General features: G+C 35.6%; 1 protein-coding gene, 1 long non-coding RNA gene and 1 other non-coding gene across 10 annotated transcripts in view; 2 read left to right on the top strand and 1 right to left on the bottom strand.

The window, feature by feature from the left end:
• The window catches only part of LOC127876444 (ubiquitin carboxyl-terminal hydrolase 38-like), a 553141-nt gene extending 530860 nt beyond the window's left edge, over positions 1-22281 (bottom strand). For 7 of the 8 annotated variants that reach the window (XR_008047865.1, XR_008047864.1, XR_008047866.1 and 4 more), the window contains exons 1-2: positions 22198-22256; positions 18294-18324 (exon numbers count right to left, since the gene is read on the bottom strand). Coding sequence is in view for 1 of the 8 variants with exons in the window: in XM_052421733.1 (XP_052277693.1) it covers positions 18294-18324; positions 22198-22244 (78 nt within the window). In the remaining 7 variants the exon portion in view is untranslated. Of the gene's footprint in view, positions 1-18293; positions 18325-22197 lie in introns of all 8 variants that reach the window. The other variant, XM_052421735.1, reaches the window with a different exon arrangement.
• The window catches only part of LOC127876491 (uncharacterized), a 180464-nt gene that overhangs the window by 75713 nt on the left and 79908 nt on the right, over positions 1-24843 (top strand). The gene's annotated exons all lie outside the window — the stretch shown is intronic.
• On the top strand, positions 22588-22659 carry Trnam-cau (transfer RNA methionine (anticodon CAU)). Its single transcript has one exon. It is a non-coding gene; the product is annotated as a tRNA-Met (tRNA).

Here is a 24843-nt window from a genome sequence, read left to right as displayed (position 1 = left end):
GGACCAAAAAAGTGACTTTTAGCATGTTTTTTTATATTTGACCTTGTGACCTAGTTTTTGAGCTCATATGACCCAGCTTCAATCTCTGGCAAAATTTTATTGGGACAAATGTTCTGACCAAGTTTCATGAAGATTGGCCAATAAATGTGGCTAATATAGTGTCAACAAGTTTTCACTAAAGCCATATAAGGACAACGCCCCCCCCCCCCTGGCGGCCATGTTTTTCAACAAACCATAACCATTTTCAAACTCACTCAAGCTATTGTTAGAACAAATGTTTAGATCAAGTTTCATAAAGATTGGATAATAAATGTGACTCCTTGAGTGTTAACAAGGTTTTGTAGTAAATAGCCATTTAAGGACAAATGCCACGCCCCCTTGCAACCATGTTTTTTAACTGATCTCAACCATTTTTAAACTTAGCCCAGATATTATAAGTTCAAATATTCTGACCAAGTTTCATGAGCATTGGACCACAAATGTGACTTCTAGAGTGTTAACAAGGTTTTACCATACAGTAAAGCCATATAAGGAAAACTGCCCCGCCCCATGGCGGCCATGTTTTTCATTCAACTGGAACCATTTTCGAACTCGTCCAAGATATTATTGGGACACATGTTTTGACAAAGTTTCATGAAGATTGGACTAAAAATGTGACTTCTAGAGTGTTAACAAGGTTTTACTATAGCCATATAAGGAAAACTGCCACGCCCCCTGGCGGCCATGTTTTTAAACCAACCGGAACCATTTTCGAACTCGTCCAAGATATTATTGGCACACATGTTCTGACAAAGTTTCATGAAGATTGGACTAAAAATGTGACTTCTAGAGTGTTAACAAGGTTTTACTATAGCCATATAAGAAAAACTGCCACGCCCCCTAGCGGCCATGTTTTTCAACCAACCGGAACCATTTTCGAACTCGTCCAAGATATTATTGGGACACATGTTCTGACAAAGTTTCATGAAGATCGGACAATAAATGTGACTTCTAGAGTTTTAACAAGGTTTTACTATAGCAAACTGCCACGCCCCCTGGCGGCCATGTTTTTTAATCAACCGGAACCATTTTCGAACTCGTCCAAGATATTATTGGTACACTGCAACGCCGATATATTGCGGACCGGTATATCGCGCTGTCCAATATATCGCGCTTTGGCTATGGCTCCCAAAAATCCGACGAGCATGATCACTAAATGACATGTTTAAATCTGAGAATTCGCTAACATAAGCAAAAAACCAGTTGTAGCTAGTATTAACACCCTATATTTCGCGGCTTACTCTGGCACGCAGTGAAGCGTGAAAAAAAGTCGATTAGTTACAGTATTGTTTACACACAGCTGGGGTTGTTTTTAACACTTAGGAAATAACCAATTAGCGTCATTGCAAAGGTAATAATGGCAGTTTACTGGTATATAAATAGTTAAATTTCGGTACTTGTCACGAATTTCTTTATTATAAAAAGCGCGCGAAAATTGGCGTGGGTGTATTTATTTGTAAATAAAAATTTCGTAGCGGGTACAACATTGAGATACTTTAATTTCCATTAAAAGTTTTGTTGTAAATTTCAACTAAAGTACCGCGGTATCTCGCGAATTATGTGGCATTGGCATTTCCTCTTAGTAAAATATAATTCAAACATGCTGTATCGTTACCGTTACGCAGTTTCAGTTCCTTCATTAGGACTTTTTATAAGGGTAAATTCGAATCTATGCACAATTATATTTTACACGTTTTTTACGACAAGAATTCTTCTTTTTTGCTGATTCGCTAGCGATCGTACATGAAAATAAACAAGAGGCCCATGATGGCCCTGTATCGCTCCACTGTTTTTTCTTTGCGAAAAAAACATGTAATGCGCATGGGTTGAAATGTACTCAAGCATGTGACTTTCTCTTTCTATCCCTTGTCCCACTGGGCGCTTTAAGTTGGAAGGGTGAGCATTTTTATATATGGAAAAAGTTACTACCGTGTTAACTAAACAGACAAAAAAGCCACGGAATTGTTGCACAGGTCCTTTGCTTATAACGTAGGTACATTTATCTCTCCAAAAGATATTGTCGTTCTTTCTATTTCACATATTTTAAGATGCTGAAGATCAAATCTAGGCATTTGATTTGAAACAGATTCACAAGACCCATAGGAATCAAAATGCCTTAACCCTTTACCAAACAACACATTTTGGACTTTCCCAATTTGAAAGAGGTTGCAGACGTCAATTGAATTAAAATGGAATATGAAGGAAATGATCAGGTAGGGTAGAAATAATTGTGATAAAAGGAGAAATTGCTCATCAACCCACACATCCCTAAGACCAACAGGCCTGAAAATATTATGATAATCTAAAGATTATTTCTTTATATTTATAAATGTATTTAATTAAGTAATACATTTGACTTCTAAGATCAATTCATAACTTATATTAAGAAAATTATAAAATGGTCAGAAATATATATGGATTGTTGAGCAATTGACAATCATTTCAACAATTCATGATCAGTCACGATTCACAAATGGAACAATGAATCATTAGTTATTAAAAAGCAGCATATACGATAGTTAAGAACATTGCACTTCATTAATTTCAACACCTTCTCTTGGATACAAAGTTTGAGTTTACCGTGCAGTATCATTTATTGACTTTCCTTGAAATAATTATATCATGTTCATGGAAGTTGTGTTTTTAAAATCAATAATATATTATTAAACTGGTTTTAACACTACAAAAAAGACATGAAATTAACTTGTCATCCAAAATATTTTCTTCCGGATACATGGTCACTTTCGACATATTTAAATAAAACCCGACTTTTTTCAGTTTATAAGAAAAACATTCATAACACATGTTCTTACTTCAATGCCTTTGTAAGCAGTCACCATCTGACCTAAAATGGCACTAAATGACAGGGTTTTATCTCATGTTTACAAGATGTTGATGCTGTTGTTGGTCACAGCCAAACGGCCGCAGTAATCTCCACTGGTAAACGTCATATGTTCAGTTTTGTGACCCCCGGGGCCGGGTCAAATTTGAGCCCAGGGGAATAATTTGAACAAATTTGGTAGAGGACTATTAGATATCACTACATACCAAACTTAGTAGCCCTAGGCTCTATAATTAAGGACAATAAGATTTTTAAAGTTTGCACAAAATAGGCCTTATTTAAGCTTATGTTCATTTTTGTGACCCCTGGGGCAAGGTCAAATTTGTTCCTAGGGGCATAATTTGGACAAACTTGGTAGAGGACTATAAGATGTCACTACATAGCAAATTTGGTAGCCCTAGGCCCAATGGTTATGGACAAGAAGATTTTTAAAGTTTGCACAAAATAGGCCTTATATAAGCAAATTTTCAATTTTTTAACCCCCCTGTGGCAGGGTCAAATTTGACCCCAGGGGCATAATGTGAACAAACTTGGTAGAGGATTATAAGATGTCACTACATGGCAAATTTGGTAGCCCTGGGCCCAATGGTTATGGACAAGAAGATTTATAAAGTTTGCACAAAATAGGCCTTATATAAGCAAATTTTCAATTTTTTTACCCCCCGGGGCAGGGTCAAATTTGACCCCAGGGGCATAATTTGAACAAATTTGAAAGAGGTTCACCACAGGAACATTCCTGAGAAATTTCATCAGATTTGGACCAGTAGTTTAGGAGAAGAAGATGTTTAAAGAAAAAGTTAACGCACGGACGCACGTACGCACACACGACGGACACAGGACCATGACATAAGCCCCGCTGGCCTTTGGCCAGTGGAGCTAAAAAATTAATTTACATTTTGGTTTTTATGATAAATACAGATACTTATATAGTTATGAAAATGTTTATTGTAGAATTGGTTTGCAATTATTACTAAACAAATATGTAGCAGCGCCGTATATAAAATGAAAACATTGGGGGAAATTTGACAAATTAACCGCAATACAATTAAGTAAGACATTTCTCGAGTTATATCGCGCGCCGGATATATTGCGCTCACAATCTTTGGACCCCACCAACCGCGATATATCGGCGTTGCAGTGTACACATGTTCTGAGTAAGTTTCATGAAGATTGGACAATAAATGTGGCCTCTAGAGTGTTAACAAGGTAAATGTTGACGACGCACGACGCACAACGCACGACGCACAACGGACAAAAGGCGATCACAATGGCTCACCATGAGCACGTTGTGCTCAGGTGAGCTAAAAAGTAGGGCAAAGCAAGGATTTTAACTGTTAAAAAGTAGGGCTAAATAGGAAAATTATTACCTTTTTTCAGCTGGAATTACCGTTAAATTGATACATATCCTAGTTCATCTGATGCTGTGAGAATGCCTTGTTCTGCCAATCCTTGAAATACAGGCACCTGAAATTTTTTTTTCTCATTTAACATCAATTTATTCAATGGAATACAATAATGAACATGACATTCAAAACAAACACTGTTAATCTTATACAGCAAAGTACAAAAGCCCTTAGTATTACCCCTTTCCTCCATGAATATGTACCAAACTTCACCCACTATGAATATATAAGTATTCTTGCACTAGTACTAAAACAAAGAATTTTCTCACCACAGACAATAGTGAAGAATTATATTTTTATTATTATAATTGTTATAGCAAACAGAGACTAAGGTCTATTCCGTTTGCAAAGGTGTGATATTGAGTAATCATGGAGTAAAGGGTTACGTTAAATTAGTTTCAAAGCATACATGTTAGCAAGTGTGAGAGCTAAAATGAGTATTAGCATGTATCATTGTGTGTTGTATCCATGATCATAAGCAGTTAGAAAACATTATTGATTGCAAGGTTACATGTATGCAAAAAGTATGCAAAATAAACCCACAAGCTCAGCATTTAATATACATAACAAGATGTGTTTGTGAAACACAATGTCCCCCTATATGACGTTTGACCTTGTAGGATGACCTTGACCTTGACCCTTCACCACTCAAAATGTGCAGCTCCATGAGATACACATGCATTTCAAATATAAAATTGCTAGCTTCAATATTGAAGAAGTGACATTACATGGGCAATTTTGACCCATATATTTGACCTTGAAGGATGACCTTGACCTTGACCTTTCACCACTAAAAATGTGCAGCTCCATGAGATACACATGCATGCCAAATATCAAGTTGCTATCTTCAATATTGCAAAAGTATTCATAAAATTAGCGATTTGGGCCACATATATTTGACCTCTGACCTTGAAGGATGACCTTGACCTTGACCTTTCACCACTCAAAATGTGCAGCTCCATGAGATACACATGCATGCCAAATATCAAGTTGCTATCTTCCATATTGCAAAAGTACTCATAAAATGAGCGATTTTGGCCACATATATTTGACATCTGACCTTGAAGGATGACCTTGACCTTTCACCTCTCAAATTGTGCAGCTCCATGAGATACACATGCATGCCAAATATCAAGTTGCTATCTTGAATATTGAAATGCTGCAAAAGTGTACATTAAATGAGCGATTTTGACCCATATATTTGACCTTTGACATTGAAGGATGACCTTGACCTTGACCTTTCACCACTCAAAATGTGCAGCTCCATGAGATACATATGCACGCCAAATATCAAGTTCCCATCTTCAATATTGCAAAAGTTATTGCAAATGTTAAAGTTGGCGCAAACCAACCAACCAACCAACAGACCAACCAACCAACCACCAACAGACCAACAGACAGGGCAAAAACAATATGTCCCCCACTACTATAGTGGGGGACATAAAATGTAATCTACAAGACAATGAGGTGGAATAGGATATGCACCCTTCAATACACTGCCCAAACATTTAAGTAATATACTCAATTAGTTATAGGCCTACAATATCAACATGAACCATATAATTTGCCTGAGATACTGTTCCATAATTACTCAGCTACATCCTCTCCCACACTGACAGCATGTTGAAACATTGCAGCTTTCAGAAAACGAGTAACAATGTCTCCCCTTTTTGTATTCAAAACCTCAAAAGAATATCACACTGTTTCCTTGCGCATTACCAGTCTCATCAAACTGAATGGTGTATGGAACTTTGCTTTCAATAATTTGTTTACAGAGATTTGTTCTGAGATATGCTCCTAAACCATCTGACAAAATGAGATTTTGGATTTGCTCATTGTAAACTTTTCACTTATTGGCCCTAGAAACATGGCAACAAAAAGTTCTGGTGTGCCATCACATGAACTAAATGAAACCCCATCTTTTGCAACTTTCATGGCCCAAAGTATCTCAGCTGTCATCACTTGGTCTTTCTGCAATTTGGACAAAAATGGGATCTGTTTTGATGGTCCAGATACAGCATCTCCACCTCCCTGTGATGTGGATGGCAAGTCATGTGGCACTTTAAAAACATCTGAATGTTGCTTTTCCTTAGCTTGATAGTATCTTTGTGTTTATGTCCCTGGGCATGGTTCAGTGTTTGTGTTGCACCAGTATTTCCAAACTGTATAGTTTTCTTACAAAGAAAACAGTAACCAGCAAAGTCCGAGGACGAGTCCTTTTCACACCAAGTATTTAGTTGATGTCCATTACAGTGGGTTTTCCCAAGCGAGGAAGCGTTAAATTTGTTTTTTCCAAATTGCATGGATGGTAAGTATTGACTAGCATGCAGGAGAACTAATGCATCTAATACCGGTAAAGACAGTTAGCTAAATAAACATGCGCAAGCACATAAGCTACAAGATGCTTGTGTACTGATGTCAACAATATTTGTTTGCAAGTTGATAATTAATTTTTGCTAGTAATAGCAAGATCACATGTTCGCTAATTAACTCAATAAGAAACTTACTGGATTAATCAGATAACCAAACTTGATCTTCTGTCAAAATCACAAAATAATCAGTTCCCTAAATCATCCACACTTAAAGACCTGTAATAATATTGACAAGTATACTAAGCACCTGCAACAATGAGTGGTTACGAGTAATTTTTGACGATGCTGGAACAGCATCGTCCAAGGTATGATAACCATCAAAAAAATCTTCACAATGGCGACCTATGTAAAAGACCGCGCCAGTCCGATTGAGATAACTCGATTTTTCAGTTACTTCCCTTTTGCATTTGCCACTGCGTAGGAGATTGCTCGTCACATTCTCCTAGCAGAGTTGTCGTTCGTGTTTCAACATTCAACAATGGCCGCCCCCATGAGAGTCTTGATTCAAAACTTTCTTACTGCATAAATTGGCTTGTTTCGCTATTTAAAAGCTGTCATTTATGATATATGAATTATTTATTTACTAAATCTCCGCTAATGACAGCAATGGATGGAATTCGAAGGATATATTCGATGTGAATGGATCACTTTCTTGGCTTCGCCCATGAGAGACTTGATAACACTCGTGTCAAAACTTTCTTACAGCTTAAATTGGCTTGTTTCGCTATTAAGTAATGCAACAATAAATGGAATTCGAAGGATATATTCAATGTGAAATGAAGCACTTTCTGGATCTCGACAGATTGACAAGGCAAAACTGGCATACTGATGATACTGGTATTTTTAGTTATCAATTTAAGTCACATTTTGCTTTATAAATTTTGTTCGAGCATTTTGCGACTTATTGAATGGCTATGATACCCGATATCAACATGTAATATGGGATTTGCATATCACCAAGCTGTCCTGAAATACAACATTGATTACAAACTCTTTACGCAAATTACTGGTTTGTATGAATTCTTTCTTCTTTCTATTTAAGTAGTTGATATCATAGTCCAAATAATTAGATGTAATTTACCGTTTAGTCCATGTATATCGACCTCATATTTATAGGAGTAGATATTATGTTAAAGGGGCCAATTCACAGATTTTAACATGTTTTGAAGTTAGTCATTAAATGCTTTATATTGATAAATGTAAACATTGGATCTTAAAAGCTCCAATTAAAAATCCAGAATAAAATTCTTTTTAAAAAAGTAGTCCGCCGCAGGGCTTGAACCAGTGACCCCCTTAGTCCTGGAGTAAAAACGCATTAGCCTGCTCGACTTTTCTACCAAGTATAAATGGTTGACGTATTTTATACCTAATATAAGCAATCTTCGTAGTTTCACACAATTAAACAACAACAACATAACTCTCCAAATTATTCAATCGTTTCGCGTTGCAACGCTTTGTAATTTTAAATCGTTAAAAGATGCATATAATGGCTATATTAGACCATGGTAAATGTTCAGTAATACTGTTTCCTAAAAAAAACATAACTTAAACAAAAATTTGCAAATCCGATACAACTTTTTTCAATTTTTGTCAATTTACAAAAACGTGAAAAGATCTCTTTAAAGTTAAATGAACTGTATCCCAGTAAAAGAGACATTAAGGCGATTGTGGCCAGTTTAGATCCAGTTCAGCCTGCAGTTGCTTGAAAGCTGTTTGCTTAAGAGCGGTTTTCTGACAATGACAAATAGTTTAATTGGATACTGATTAGACTGCCCTTTTCCTGTGACCTGGCTAATTAAATTCAGAAGCCTGGTAACAGTTTAACGTTAATGTTAACAATGTGTCAGACCAGGGCCTGGATTTTGAAATCTAGGACATGCATGGTCAGAAGATGTCATTTAAGATTATAAATTTTTTCAAACCTATACAAATGCATACAAATATAAATAGTAAAATGCACTAAGTCAGAAGGCATTTGACTTCGGCTGGTGCCTTGGCACACCAGGTGTTTCGGTTGCAATAGTTTGATGGACTCACTACTTGGATGTGTAGTTATATTATTTACAGTATATCAAACAGTATTTAGCATGAACCAATGATTTTTTCAAACATAAATAATTATTGATGTAAAATGCTTGAAGGAATAATATTTAAGGTTTAAGAAGGCATTTTCTTTTTGTTTTAAAGGATAATTAAATTCAGAAGCCTGGTAACAGTTTAACGTTAATGTTAACAATGTGTCAGACCAGGGCCTGGATTTTGAAATCTATGACATGCATGGTCAGAAGATGTCATTTAAGATTATACATTTTTTCAAACCTATACAAATGCATACAAATACAAATAGTAAAATGCACTAAGTCAGAAGGCATTTGACTTCGGCTGGTGCCTTGGCACACCAGGTGTTTCGGATGCAATAGTTTGATGGACTCACTACTTGGATGTGTAGTTATATTATTTACAGTATATCAAACAGTATTTAGCATGAACCAATGATTTTTTCAAACATAAATAATTATTGATGTAAAATGCTTGAAGGAATAATATTTAAGGTTTAAGAAGGCATTTTCTTTTTGTTTTAAAGGATATCTTTGAAAAATATATTTTTTATGAGCTTTTTGGCAACAAGGGGTAACGCATTTTTAAACAAGGGCTGTTTGTAAAACATGCATGCCCCCCATATGAGCTGTCCGTTGTAGTGGCAGCCATTGTGTGAATACGATTTTTGTCACTGTGACCTTGACCTTTGACCTAGTGACCTGAAAATCGATAGGGGTCATCTGCGGGTCACGATTAATGTACCTATGAAGTGTCATGATCCTAGGCAAAAGCGTTCTTGAGTTATCATCCGAAAATCATTTTACTATTTCAGGTCACCGTGACCTTGACCTTTGACCTTGTGACCTCAAAATCAATAAGGGTAATCTGCAAGTCATGATCAATCTACCTATGAAGTTTCATGATCCTAGGCGTATGCGTTCTTGAGTTATCATCCGAAAACCATTTTACTATTTCGGGTCACCGTGACCTTGACCTTTGACCTAGTGACCTCAAAATCAATAGGGGTCATCTGCGAGTCATGATCAATCTACCCATGAAGTTTCATGATCCTAGGCGTATGCGTTCTTGAGTTATGATCCGGAAACCATTTTACTATTTCGGGTCACCGTGACCTTGACCTTTGACCTAGTGACCTCAAAATCAATAGGGGTCATCTGCAAGTCATGATCAATCTACCCATGAAGTTTCATGATCCTAGGCGTATGCGTTCTTGAGTTATCATTCAAAAACCATTTTACTATTTCTGGTCACCGTGACCTTGACCTTTGACCTAGTGACCTCAAAATCAATAGGGGTCATCTGCGAGTCATGATCAATGTACCTATGAAGTTTCATGATCCTAGGCCCAAGCGTTCTTGAGTTATCGTCTGACAACCACCTGGTGGACGGACAGAGCGACCTACCGACAGACCGCCATGAGCAAAGCAATATACCCCCTCTTCTTCGAAGGGGGGCATAAAAATGTAATAAATTTTCGACAAAAAACTGGTACCATGAGTAGCATGAAACAATTTTTTTTTAAACATTTGTAATTGATGAAAAATGATTGCAAAAATAATATCTAGGGTCTAATAAAGCATTTTTTATTTTATTTTAATAGGTTACTCTGAAAATTCTATTTATTTCATGATTTTTTTTTGCAACAAGGGGTTATGAAATTTAAAAAATGTTACTGGATTTTTAGACCAAAACTGGTACTATGATAATACTATAATGCACTTTGCCAAAACATTTATAATTATATTGTTTATTCTTGAAAATGTATTTCCCCTTTTCCCTAAAAATAACACTTTTGATCAGAAAATTCATATATAATGATGTATACTTTTATTTTCAAGAAGCATAATGCCTCTTTTTAGTTGTATTCAGCCACAAGTTCTTGTCAGCCACGTAAGGGTTATATGTTGCCTTTCTTTTACAAAATGCAAAATAATTCTACGCTTTGAGACATTCATAAAATATTTTATGTCTTTACAACACCGACAGGCTAATAAATTTATCAAGTACTTCCATACAACACTGTATTATGAGAATTGGGAATAAGACATCAATTTGGGAATAAATTGTGTTTTATCAAAAGTGCATAATATGCAGTTTTATATGTTGCATTTATCTTGTTTTACAAATTATAATTAAAACATATACTTGCACATATAATAGCATCATTTAAATTGATTTTACTTCAAAATTGGATTTTTTATTAATTTAAACAAAAAATCCTCATAAAATGAAACTGTGTTCATGCCGCGCATGGACACGGTTTCAAAATACACTTTAAATGATACAAATTCAATCACTGTTAATGAAAAAGTCATGGAAAATTTCTTATTAAGCTTAAATTATAGATAATGTATTACAAAAATATATGTAGATCATGAAATGAATAGTTTTGTTTGAGAAAATCACCAAAATGATGTCCATTCCCAGTTTGATGTCTTATTCCCAATTCACATAATACAGTGTTCATACTAACAGGACCATTCTAGGCGGGCAACCTAGCAACCTTGATTTGTTCATATCTTCCTATCAATCTGTTATATGTGTTATGAATCATTTGTTCGGAGAACATTTAATGTTTGTTATAACTTTTAAATAATTCAATGTTCAAAGTGATATTGTTATTGACCGATAAACCAACATACTGATTAAAAGGGAATATTTTATTAATTATTTGCATTTTATCTTACATGAGAAATATTTGCCTAAATGTTTTTCAAACTATAGAGAAATCTATATACAATTAATAATTGACAACGTTTATCAAAAAAACATTTATGAAATGGAAGTTTAAAGATAAAAATAAATAATGCAAGTTTTTGTCAGATATTCGTAATAATTTCCAATATAATTGAGTGTCAGAGCAATGTGGATGAATGAATATATCGGATAAAACGAACACTAGTCTACACTTGAATTATGATTTATTTTTCTACATTGTATGCACTTAAGTTTAGCCTTTATGCTTTTTTTTAGCATTTATAGACAGTGTCCCTCCCCAAAATCAAGGAATTATTACTTGTCATTCATTTGTGTAATGGTATACAATAATGTTGTGGTAGAATATTTGAGAAAAACATTAGAAACGAAACTTGTAAGTGATGAAATTTTCCATATGGTTATGGCAATTACCAATCGTCGGTTTCTGAAAAACAATACGTCACGGTTTCCAAAAATATGATGGTTGTGCCCAAAGATTTTGGTGTTAATGAACATTACTGGTTTATATTTTAATAATTTCGATTCTCATTTGATTAATAGGTAATTTCAAGGCTGATAAACTTGAAATATGCAAGCTATTCTTTCGTTTTGCATATGTCTGTCGATACATCTGTACAATCGGTAATTTCCGTAACCATTCGTAACCATTCGTTAAATTGTAGCAGACACAAGTTTAAATGAAAAAAATTATGTTTTACACTAATATTCTACCTCTTTCTTGCTAAAAACTAATGCATGAATGATTTAAAAGTAATATTGCATCGTTTTTAGCCAGGAACACTGTCTATGATCGCGAAAAATTAAATTTGGCCAGAATATAAGTCTCAATGATATCTTGGATCAGTTCGAAAATGGTTACCATTGATTGAAAAACATGGCTGCCAGGGGGTGGGGCATTTTTCCTTATATTGCTAGAGTAAAACATTGTTAACACCCAAGAGGTCACATTAATTGTCCGATCTTCAATTTTGGTCAAAATATTTGTCCCAATAATATCTTGTTATCTCAGGTGAACGACTTTGGGCCTTTCAGGCCCTCTTGTTTCTTCATCTTACCATTTGAAAAAAAGATATCATTGCACAGATGTCTTTTACTTTTAGAATGTGTTATGCTGCATTTCTTATGTGGCTTGTTCGGGGTATATTGTTTAGTACATGTCGCTCAGTCAGTCAGTTGGTCCGTCCACCAGGTGGTTTCCGGATGATAACTCAAGAACGCTTAGGCCTAGGATCATGAAACTTCATAGGTACATTGATCATGACTGGCAGATGAATTCTATTGATTTTCAGGTCACAAGATAAAAGGGTAAGGTCACAGTGACTATAATGCTTAGGCCTAGGATCATGAAACTACATAGGTACATTGATCATGACTGGCATATGACCCCTATTGATGTTCAAGTCACTTGGTCAAAGGTCAAGGTCACAGTGAGTCAAAACAGTTTAATGATTTCCGGATGATAACTCAAGAATGCTTACGTCTAGGATCATGAAACTTCATAGGTACATTGATCATGACTGGCAGATGAACCCTATTGATTTTCAGGTCACTAGATAAAAGGGTAAGGTCACAGTGACTAGAATGCTTAGGCCTAGGATCATGAAACTGCATAGGAACATTGATCATGACTGGCATATGACCCCTATTGATGTTCAGGTCATTAGGTCAAAGGTCAAGGTCACAGTGAGTCAAAACAGTTTAATGATTTCCGGATGATAACTCACGATTGCTTACGTCTAGGATCATGAAACTTCATAGGTACATTGATCATGACTTGCAGATTACCCCTATTGATGTTTAGGTCACTAGGTCAAAGGTCAAGGTCAAAGTGACTCAAAACAGTAAAATAGTATCCGGATGATAACTCAAAAATGCTTACGCCTAGGACCATTAAACTTCATATGTACATTAATCATGACTGGTATATAACCCTTATGGATTTTCAGGTCACTTGGTCAAAGGTCAAGGTCACAGTGATTCATAACAGTAAAAAGGTTTCCTGATGATAACTCAAGAATAGTAAGGCCTAGGATCATGAAACTTCATAGGTAAATTGATCATGACTGGCAGATGATCCCTATTGATTTTCAGGTCACTAGGTGAAAGGTCAAGGTCACAGTGACAAAAAATATATTCACACAATGGCTACCACTACAACTGACAGCCCATATGGGGGGTGCATGTTTTACAAACAGCCCTTGTTTGTCTTATGTTGGTTAATATTCATCTCGGTCAATTCTAGGTTAAGTTTGAAAGTAGGTCATATGTGGTTCAAACTAGGTCAACAAACCAAATCACAGAAAAGGTTAGTGAACACTCCAGAGGTCACATTTTCTTCCAGATCTTCATGAAAATTAGACAGAATGTTACCTCGATGAAATAAAGTTTCAGTTTGAAAGTTGGTAGTTTGTCGAAAACTAGGTCATTAGGTCAAAATATAGAAAACTTCCTTTATCTTTCTACAGGTCACATTTACTTCCTGATTTTCATGAAAATTGCTTACAATGTCCATCTTAATCAAATCAAAAGCTGAATTTGCAAGTTGTTCATGTGCAGGCTAAAGCTAGGTTACAACTTAGTCAAATCATACACAAGTTTTTGACACTATAGAAGGAGTTTTGGGTGAGCGATACAGGGCTATCTTGTTTTAGAACAGTCTGTAGTAAGAAAGGGAAGGTATTGTTTTTGTTTTAAAAGTAACATTTTATTGTTATTGGAAGTAACTGAGCAATTATATGATGTCATAGTTTTGGTTATTTTGCTCACTTGTTATGATGTGACAAGGTGAGCTTTTGTTATCACTCTTTGTCTGTTGTATTTTATCCAAAGTTTATTGTGAACATATAAGATATCATTTTACAATGTTTAAATTTGAGTGTCACCTCTTTGCCAGATTCTTATCAAACTAGTCACTTCTATGTCATTTTGGGTTTCATATTCTATCAACAATTAGGGCACTAAGTCAAATATAAGAAAAGGTCTGTTAATACTTAAGTGGTCACATTCTGTCTCTGATCCACTTGTAAATTGGTTAGAACATTTTTTTAAATGATTTCAATGTCAAGCTTGAAAGTAGCATATTCAACATTTAGGTCACAAGGTCTAGTCTCAGTGATTAACAGGTCATGTTCCAAAGTGGGTCATGTGCTTCCAAGCATTTGATCAATAACCAAACTCATTAAAATCTATGTTAACACTTACATTTTTTACCTGATCTTCATGGCAGTTGATCAGAATGTTCAAATAAATAAAAGTAGGAACTCGGTAACAAGGCTCAACTAGACCAGATAGACACAAATAGTTTGTTCATACTCACAATGCCTTTTTTTCTAGATCTTCATGAAAAATTAGTTAACACCACTAGGAAACAATCAGTTTCAGGTAAGCCACATTGTGCTGTTAAAGCTATCTATGTATAGTATAGATTGTTACAAAACCTTGTTTATCAATAAAAATAAATGAAAAAAAAATGGCTTTCTAAAAGTTGTAGTCTTGGATGATATATTCCTCAACTTATAATCTACGAAAATCTTTTGAGAAGAAAAACAAAATTTGACTATTATTATACCCCAACATACTGTGATTGGGGGCTAGCACAGGAATTCTCAATTATGTTCCTCGAAAAATAATGGGTTAGCATATTGTTGCTGTTTTATCCAGTTGTCTGTACCATTACTCCCAAAAGAATTGTAAGTTCAAATATGAGATATTTAGGTCATTAAATCTAATTGAAGGAAGTGCAGTGTCCAAGAACGGAAACAATTGCACCACAACCATTAACTATTGACCTGCGGATAAATGACAAGCAATAAAAATTACACAATTGCAGTGATGTAGATAAACTTAAATGAATGCTTATTTATTTTATGCTTTCCGGTGATTTATACAGAAATATCAGTGAAATAAACTGGTATTTCACTGTTTTAAACAGTGAAAAATAACAGTGAAAATATCGATATTTTTCGCTGTTTTTCTGGGAAAATCGATATTCCGCCGAATCCAACAAATATCCTCTATATATCCATCCTCTTCAAAAGCATCGTCAAACCAGTACTTTCAGTGCTTTGATTATGTTAGTGAAACTTACTAGTTTAAGTTATAGTACTAAAATGGACATTGTATGGATCTCAGTTGTCAATATGTCACTGCTGCATCATAGTATTGACACAAAGCAAATTAAGGCTGGTCAAAGCAGTGTTGTTCAATGCAGTGTCTTATAGCAAACTACAAATGCCACGGTATTCTAATTCTAATCAATTTAATAATGTTTAAGTAGATGTGCATCCATAGGACACAGATGCCCCCACAATTTGGCTCTGTCACAAAGATTCCTATCCATAGATATCTGATACACTTGCATCAAAATACTCAGGTAAACAAGTTCACATGCTGACAAATATTCACAGAAAGATGGCTCTAGCAGTTATACTTTTGAGTTCTGCGCGACAGAAACTTTGGGCTATGGACAGCCAGATGGACGGCCAGACAAAATCACCCCTCCCTGTTTTGTGGGGTCATACAAAATTATTTATGATTAATATGAAAGTTATTAAAAGCAAGCTTTACATATAAACGTAAATGTATTTTGTAAGAAAGGAAAGCAGCATCTGCAATTACGAATTTAACCCATAAGGTTTAAAACACAGCATGGCATTTGTGGGTTCCCTCAGCTAGTAGCATCATTTGAAAAAAGAAACTTGGCAGTGTAAAGTCTAGATGAAGCGTGCATATCTGTCACCTCTAGTTCAAGAAGAACATATGCTATGATTAAATAGAACATACATGTATTTTCACAGTGTAAAAGATAATATCTTACCTAAAGACCAGTATGTCTGTACTGACTAGCCAAGGAACCATGGTGCTTTCAAGGATGGACATCACAAGGTGATCCCCCAAACACATCTGAACTGTACTCATTACAAAAGATTCATAATGGATGGAAATTCTGAAAAATATCTAAAGAAGAATCATGTAAGCCTTCATTTAGCATTTTATTTATTTTACTTGCAAAATGAAAAAGTAGGGATAATAGGGCTATTTTTGAAAAAAAGTAGGGAAAAGTAGGGTAAAGAAAAAAAAGTAGGGAAAAGTAGGGACCAGTAGAAAGCCTGTATAAGCTAAAATGTTCAATTTTTCTCTGAAATAATGATTCTGTTAAAATAGTGCCAAATAAGAGATAGTGAAAAGCTAACCAAGGGAGATTACTCCAAGCATGTGGAATTTTTTGAGGCCATTAAAGGTTAGGAGTTACCTTTCTTGCAAACCTAAAGATTAAAGACATTACAGGAATTTTGCAGTGTACTCCCTTTACAACCTAGTAAGATTGTTGTGCAAGTCACTACTGAGCCATAATAAACCACCTAAATTTCTTAATTGCAACTTGTATAAGAAGTTAGAAATGCTCCTGTTTATAAAAATGGTCCATTTTAGCATTAACGATGTGAGAGCCAAATATAATCGTTGTGTGTTTCATATTTAATTTTGTTACCCTGCCCACATGGACCTCCACCATGCCTTTGTTTTGATTTTTTTTCACATAAGTATGAACATTGAAAATTATTTTATAAAGCACATGCTATATTGAAAATTTGCCATAGAGATAATATGACCGTGCACAGTAAAGTGACCTTTTCGACGAATTAGAACCCTGCCTTTTTCAGATCATAGTTGGAGCACAGTTTAATGCAGTTGAATCTTGATACTTTCATTGACTCTTGCTTTTAACCTTTATTGAAAACAACCATCCAGAGTATTAAGAGGTAGTTTGTTTATTCAGTTGTTCGAATACTGTAGGGTGATCCATAATTTTAATAAGGATTTATACTGCCAATACAGTACGCCACAGTCAGAAGTAACAAGATGTGTTTGTGAAACACAATGTCCCCCTATATGACGTTTGACCTTGAAGGATGACCTTTACCTTGTGAAGGATGACCTTGACCATTCACCACTCAAAATGTGCAGCTCCATGAGATACACATGCATGCCAAATATGAAGTTGCTATCTTCAATATTGCAAAAGTATTCATAAAATAAGTGAGTTGGGCCACATATATTTGACCTCTGACCTTAAAGGATGACCTTGACCTTTCACCACTCAAAATGTGCAGCTCCATGAGATGCACATGCATGCCAAATATTAAGTTGCTATCTTCAATATTGCAAAAGTATTTATAAAATAAGCAATTTTGGCCACATATATTTGACCTCTGACCTTGAAGGATGACCTTGACCTTTCACCACTCAAAATGTGCAGCTCCATGAGATACACATGCATGCCAAATATCAAGTTGCTATCTTCAATATTGCAAAAGTATTCATAAAATGAGCGATTTTGGCCACATAAATTTGACCTCTGATCTTGAAGGATGATCTTGACCTTGAACTTTCACCACTCAAAATGTGCAGCTTCATGAGATACTCGTGCATGCCAAATATGAAGCTGCTATCTTCAATATAACAAAAGTTATTGCAAAATGTTAAAGTTGGCGCAAACAGACCAACAGACAGACAGGGCAAAAACAATATGTCCCCCACTACTATAGTGGGGGACATAAAAACCTTATACTAATGGCCTAATATGGAAATCTTTTTCCTGGGACCTTATGTCTTATTTAGTTTGAACATATTTATTGGTTCAGACAAATATATTATAATAGACATGTGCATATCACAAAATAATTAACTTTTCATGGATAAGAAGGCAACCATCTTCAATGCTTATTTAAGTTCTGCTCCTCGCTTGAATTACTACAGAAGAAAATGCAATATGGATGGTTAGTACTGCTATTGTAATTCTAAACCATTAATATATGCAAAAGAAGGAAGTATGTATTGTCCCACAACTATATGTCAAACCTTTTGTTGCTGCAATGAAGCCTTGGACACGCTGAAAAAGACATGTGTTGTGTTCAGGCGATAGCCAATCATCTCCAAAGGGCAGATTGTTTAATGTCAATGGACACAGCAGATTTAAAAGGAATGAGTTATGTATGTTATCAAAATTTTGGCACTGCATTAATTATGTAGTGGGATGGTGTTTCTTCTGCACCACAGGAGCAAAGAGGACTATTAGTGATGTTTCTATGGTGTAACTTAAAGGTAAATGTGCTACAACCTAGACGTAGTCGGCAGTGGTTGTTTTATGATTTCCGATGGCCAATATTATAGAGATTTGGGAATCCTGTTGGTTATAGAAGAGAATTCAATAACGGGATAGTTGAGCGCAGGAATGAAGACCTGTACAGCCGAGTATTTGTGAATATTGCTGGGCTATTGTTATTGCTACAAAGCAAAAATATGTGCGAACGGACTGTACAGGTATCAGATTGGAAAGGTATGATGGGATTAGGTTGTTCTTTATTTTATAAAGGAAAATTAATTTATGATTTTTTCCTCTGTCGGCTAGGGATTCCCACTAGAAGACGGTCCAAGGTTACAGAATTTGGTAGCGCCAGTTTCAATCCTTGCAGCCTCGTTTTGGACAGCTTTCATTTCGTTACTTAGTAATTAGAACAATTGTCCCACCCGACATCGCCATACTCAAAAAGGCGTCGGATAAATGAAAGATACATGCGCTCTAAACTTATGAGAGATAATAAATACTTTAAGGATCGGAGGATGCCGATTCGCTGCCTAGCCTTGTCAACCATGATAGAGATACGAGTTGCCCATTTTGCATCCTCTGAAAGAATTCGTATAAGATGCTTGTGGGACTTGACTTGCGTAACTGCGTTCATTAAAAAAATCGTGTAGTTTTTTATGTTTACATGAAAATAGGAGAGATTCTATTTTTGCTGAATTAAAAGAAACCAACCTGGGTATTTGACCAGAAGATAATTCGCGACTGATCAGTGTTTAAAACATGGGCAGACATTTGAAGATTTTCAACAATTGTACATAGTTTCGTGATGTCAGCGAATGTTGGCCCTGGTCTCATTTACTATGTCTTTGATATATATTGATAAGAGCAATGGACCGAGAATGGATCCTTGTGGGACACTGGCAGTAACAGATGACCAGGAAGAAGATGTATAAGCAAAGAAAATCTGTTGTTTCCTGCTTGAGAGTTAGGAAGAAAACCAGCCCAGAAGAGAGCCACCTATCCCAATAGAAGACACTTTAGTGACCTTGGCATCAAACTCTGTCCAATGCCTTAGATATATCACACAAAAATGCTCAGATCTCTTAACCATCATCCATAGCCTTAGGGATGTCGTCATACAGATAAGTTAGCTGGTTTATGCTAGTCGCCCTTCACAAATCCAGATTGGAAGTTTTTTCTGTAATAAGGTATTCAGGGCTTCCTCTGGCTCAAAAATTTCTTTAGCCAAATTCCCCTTGCTAAGGCAAAATTCTTCTATTTTGGATTATTTTATGAATTCTAATGAATAAAAAGTTGTAGCCAAATAAAATTTTCTTTAGCCAAATAGGGCAATTTGAAGCCATTGGCTAATTTGGCGAATTGCAGAGTAAGCCCTGGTATTAATAATTTGTAAACATGTTTTTGGACACAACACTCCATCAGTTTTTCTTTGCAAATCAGAAGAGTTATTGGTCGATAGTTTGACTGTTGGGAACGGTCAGCTTTCTTTAATATGGTGTGACATTAGTCATTAGCAAGTTTCCAAGATTCAGGGAAATTAGAGTTGATTAAAAGCATGTTGAAAAAGACATAGTGGGGTGGCCAATTCGTTGCATCCCTCTTTTAATAGTGTTGGGCTGATTAAATCCGGGCAACTAACCTTAGAGGGGTCGGGGTTAGATATAGAATCTTTAACATTTTGTTTGGAAAGTTATATTGAGGAAAGAATGGAAACAGTGGAATAAGGAAGAGAAGGGGGATGATGGTGGACATTTTCTAAGGTTGATTGTTCGCAGAAGTAAGCGTTCAGTACAGCCGCCTATCTCCATCAGTATTGGCTACCCTGTCTTGGTAAAAAAGTTTTGATATAGGATTTGAAGTTTGTCTTGAGGTAAGCCTTTTCATCAGTTGGAATCTTTTTTTGGCATTGATATTTAATTGTTAACAAGAGCACCGCATAGCGAGTGCCAACGCTCAGCCGTGGTTGCAGTTTTGAATAAACGAAAGCTTGTCAGAAGATTTTTTGTTGTTGTTTATAAGAGGTCACAGTGACCTTGACCTTTGACCTAGTGACCCAAAAAAGGGTGTAACATGTAGAACTCATAAAGGTGCAGCTACATTATGAAGTTTCACAGTTGTATATGGAAGCACCTTGATTTTTGAGCCCATGTTAAGGTTTTAGCACGACGCGGATGGCGGTAAAGCTGTCTGTGACAATACCTTGGGTTTTTTTCTGAAAACAGCTGAGCTAAAAATTATTGGAAAATACTACAAATGCTTCACAAATGAGGCCACTCAAAATCTGCTAAGGTGAGATAGTGTAAGAAAATTTGAAAATCTGAATCCACAACTCGTCAAGTATAACAATAGGTATAAATTTATATTTATTTACAAGATATTAATTTGTTTTATTCAATAGAAATAATATATTTTACTATACTTTTTTATAGGCAATGAGTCTTTGTTTACATAACACTGTATGCAAACCAAGGGAAAGGTAATGACCAATCAATGCTACCAACTGACCAGGGACCACCAATTTAATAAGAGGTCATCGTGCATGAGAACAGCGGTCACCTGTCTTCAATTGCTGGTAAGACCTTTTTTCTTGACTGACAGCTGTTCTCAGGTTTCATTTTACTTATAGATGCAGGTCTGGTATGTACAGAACTTTTTTTCCTTTTTTATTAAGTACTGAAAAACTACACTTTCCCAATGAGGAAATAACTGAAAATTCCCTAATTGCTGTTAGAAAAAATCCCAATTGATGGTTTAAAAAAAGTTTTTCTTTGTAAATTAAATTTAACATTTAAGTTTATTTGTGAATATTTCCCTATGCAGCTCTATGGCTTGAACGTAAATTTAAATTATATTGACAACTTAAAAACACTTACTGGTAGTTATCAATTAAAAAGTATGTGATATCAACAAATCAATTACACCAATGTCCGAATCTGGATACTTTACAACATGAATTTTCCCAAATACAGGAATTTTCGCGATATTATATTTCCCAATTGGTCTGGTACCAGTTCTTCTCCCAATTGGGAAAAAACAATCGCTGGGACAAGGGATATGATAGCAGCTTGAAAAAACAACAACATATTATTCAAAATTTAAAACTGGTATTTTACTTGATAAATTTGGACACATGTATGATGGTTTCTTTTCATTAAATATGTTACTGTTTTTGGTCAATTGTTCTTTTGTAAAAGAATGATTTTATTAAATTGTTCTAGTTTCCAACCAAAAATGGTCATCCGCTGCTCAGATTTTCCAGCAAAATATATCACACCTGGCGTCAAATTTCTCAATCATGTCTATTTAGACTAGTAACTTAGTAAGACCCAAGTCATGTAGCTGTGTTTGCTTCTTTGCTACATCAAAAATTAAGTTGAAAATTTACAATCACTTTGTTTGTTCAAATGACCCTGCGAATATTGTGAAATTAAACCAAAGGATACAACTATCGAGAAAATAATTAACTAATAACGATAATGTTGTTAAATCTGAATAAAATTTAATTGCCCCACCCACAAAACGTCAAAAGGCCACAATGCTTCAGCACAAATGTGTTCTGTCCCAAACACAACTAGAACAAGGGTCAAAAGCAAAGTGTATCAAACTGCCCATTATTTAAAATTATCTAATCAAAATAAGCAAAAGATTGCAACTTACTATAGTGTTCGATAATTATTATTAAATAAAATAGACACAGAAATCATCGAACTTCTCACTGTAGAATAGTCTGGATTACCTGCCCCTTTGTTTTCAACCGAAGCTAGGAACCAGTCTAACTGTATAATGTTGATTCGTTCTATGTGGTTTTCGTACCATAATTTTGCGTTCTAATTTATAAGCAATTATAATTAACCATATGATTTTTTAAACATGTGCTTTTGCAGATGCTAATTATATTTGGGCATATAATGTTTATCTTGTATTTAATCGCTTTTATTTCGCTAATAATTGTATTGTTAGTAACGAAGTTAACAGTAGGACTTAGCCCGAACAGAACAGTACGGATGTGGTTAAGTTCAATTACAATATTTCCGCTAACTGGCTCATAGCAGAGTGGCGCAGTGGAAGCGTGCTGGGCCCATAACCCAGAGGTCCGAGGATCGAAACCTCGCTCTGCTAATCTTTTCCTTTTCTAACCCTAACTTACAAAAAGTGTTTGCCATGTATATTTTGATAGAATTGTATCATAGTCCGTTCTTTCCAGCGCTTCCATAACCATACCGTTAAGTTTCGAAATAAACGAAGAATTCATCAACATGATCGTCATTGTTGTTTCCGGTCCGTATTGTCGAATATATTTTCGGTTCAGCCGTAGTTCTCAGCGACTGTATGCGCGACGAAAATTCAATAAAGGTATATGTACAAAATCAGTGCCTCGAGAACGTGCGCAGGTGGGGTCTACAGAGAAATAGTCATTTGTTAATGGGTTATGTACTGGCTTATCATTCCATCGGCTGTCCGACCCGGGCAGTGAATGGCAACTCTCTTCTGACACCATCGGCCAGCGTACAGTGTCTGGTTGACGCGTATCGTGGTTGATACTAAGGTGCTTGTGCCTCTACGCATCCATGTTCTTCAGCGTCAATAACGGATCCAAGAGGGGGTGCACTTGTGACCTGTCACTGGTTTTATATCAAGATTACACATTAGGCACCAATCATACACAGTTATCCAAAAATGATCTATAAAAACGGATTTGAACAGAAAATTTATACATACGATTTCATTAGAAATTATATTAACCTTTGGCAAGAGTTATATCTGTCATCAATTAAGCACTTTATTCCATCATTTATGTTGTTTATTTTATGCATCGGTCGGTGTGACTATTTTTAAAACCAACTGGCCTTACAGATGATACTATATAACTACACATGATATAAAAACCTATTTGACAGGTAAAATATATGGAGCTGTTTCTTTAAATAACATTATTTTAAAGGAACTATATTACGGGTAGAAACTTTAACACATACTTTACTCTACTCTTATTAATAATCATAACAATACTTTATAATATTTTTTTTTATTATATGTAATCTTTAAGTAAATCAGTTTTTCAGTATAACTCTAAGGTTAGTTGCCCGGATCTCCCCCCCCCCCCCCCCCAAGGCACAAAGTACTGGTTCTTGTCCAGGAAACGGACTCGAGAGCGTTTATTTATAATTTATTTATTATAAAAGCCTTAGGCTTTTGATGCAATCGAGCTAAAATAAATAGGTTTAACACATTAATGTCTAGTGGACTCTCCCATCCTTCTAAATTGGATCAATTTATTTCCAAAATTAGGGATGTCAAGTATATTCATTTCTATATTTAGAATATTACATAAAGAAATTCCTTTAAAGCAAACAGCGCAGACCCAGATGAGACGCCGCATTATGCGGCGTCTCATCTGGGTCTACGCTGTTTGCAATGTCCTTTTTTAGGACGCTAGGTATAAATGGTTTAAACTAACACATAACGTTTTTACTGTTTACTCTCGATTCACCGGGTATAATCCACGCAACCATTGGTTTTTCCAACACAATCATCCATTATAACAAAACATTTGTTCAATAACCGCACGTTACTGAAAATGAAAGACGCCTCATACATGAATAAAGACAGCAAATCATCCGAGATGCTGTCGACGGTTTAATTGTCGTACTATTCTGTCTGTAGAGCCACTGATACTGATACTAAACTTATTATACAAAAACAATCCGTCCAAAAAGTTCCAATAACTTCAGAAATGACTATTAAATAACGACTTTAAAATTAACACTCGCGAAAAAATGGTTTGCCGATTATTAATTGTTTCTTACCAATCCTTATTAATTAAATTCACGACATACCTGTACATCCACGAACACAAACTATTGTCCACCGTGAACACTATGGAAACGCGAATAAACGACCCGCTTCATCGCCGTGTTTCTTTCTCCAAGTTTATGAGATCCTTCCGCGCATGAGACGATGCAGACCCAATGTGAATACACAAGCTTCATCGCTAAACAATGCCAGTTCATTTATGTTGTTCACCCCAGCTGGTGTTGAAAGGGTCAAGTGGCTGATGAGCCCCGATAATATCGCAACCACGCGGGATACTGTTACGTAAATGTAAGGCTATAGGTCATTAGCATATTCGCTAAGCAATACGCTAGATCCCTTACCGTAACCAAAGATCATAGAGATGTACACTGGTAAACTCTACACGCGCTAGTTAATTTGGTCGTTTTAACTGGAATGTCATTATTTCCTGATAGTGAAATTTAAATAAGCCAAGATAACGTATTTTAAACCGCAATAATCGCACTAACT

This window comes from Dreissena polymorpha, chromosome 4, assembly GCF_020536995.1.
Source record: "Dreissena polymorpha isolate Duluth1 chromosome 4, UMN_Dpol_1.0, whole genome shotgun sequence".
Lineage (NCBI taxonomy): Eukaryota > Metazoa > Mollusca > Bivalvia > Myida > Dreissenidae > Dreissena > Dreissena polymorpha.
This window is presented reverse-complemented; position numbering and strand designations above follow the sequence as displayed.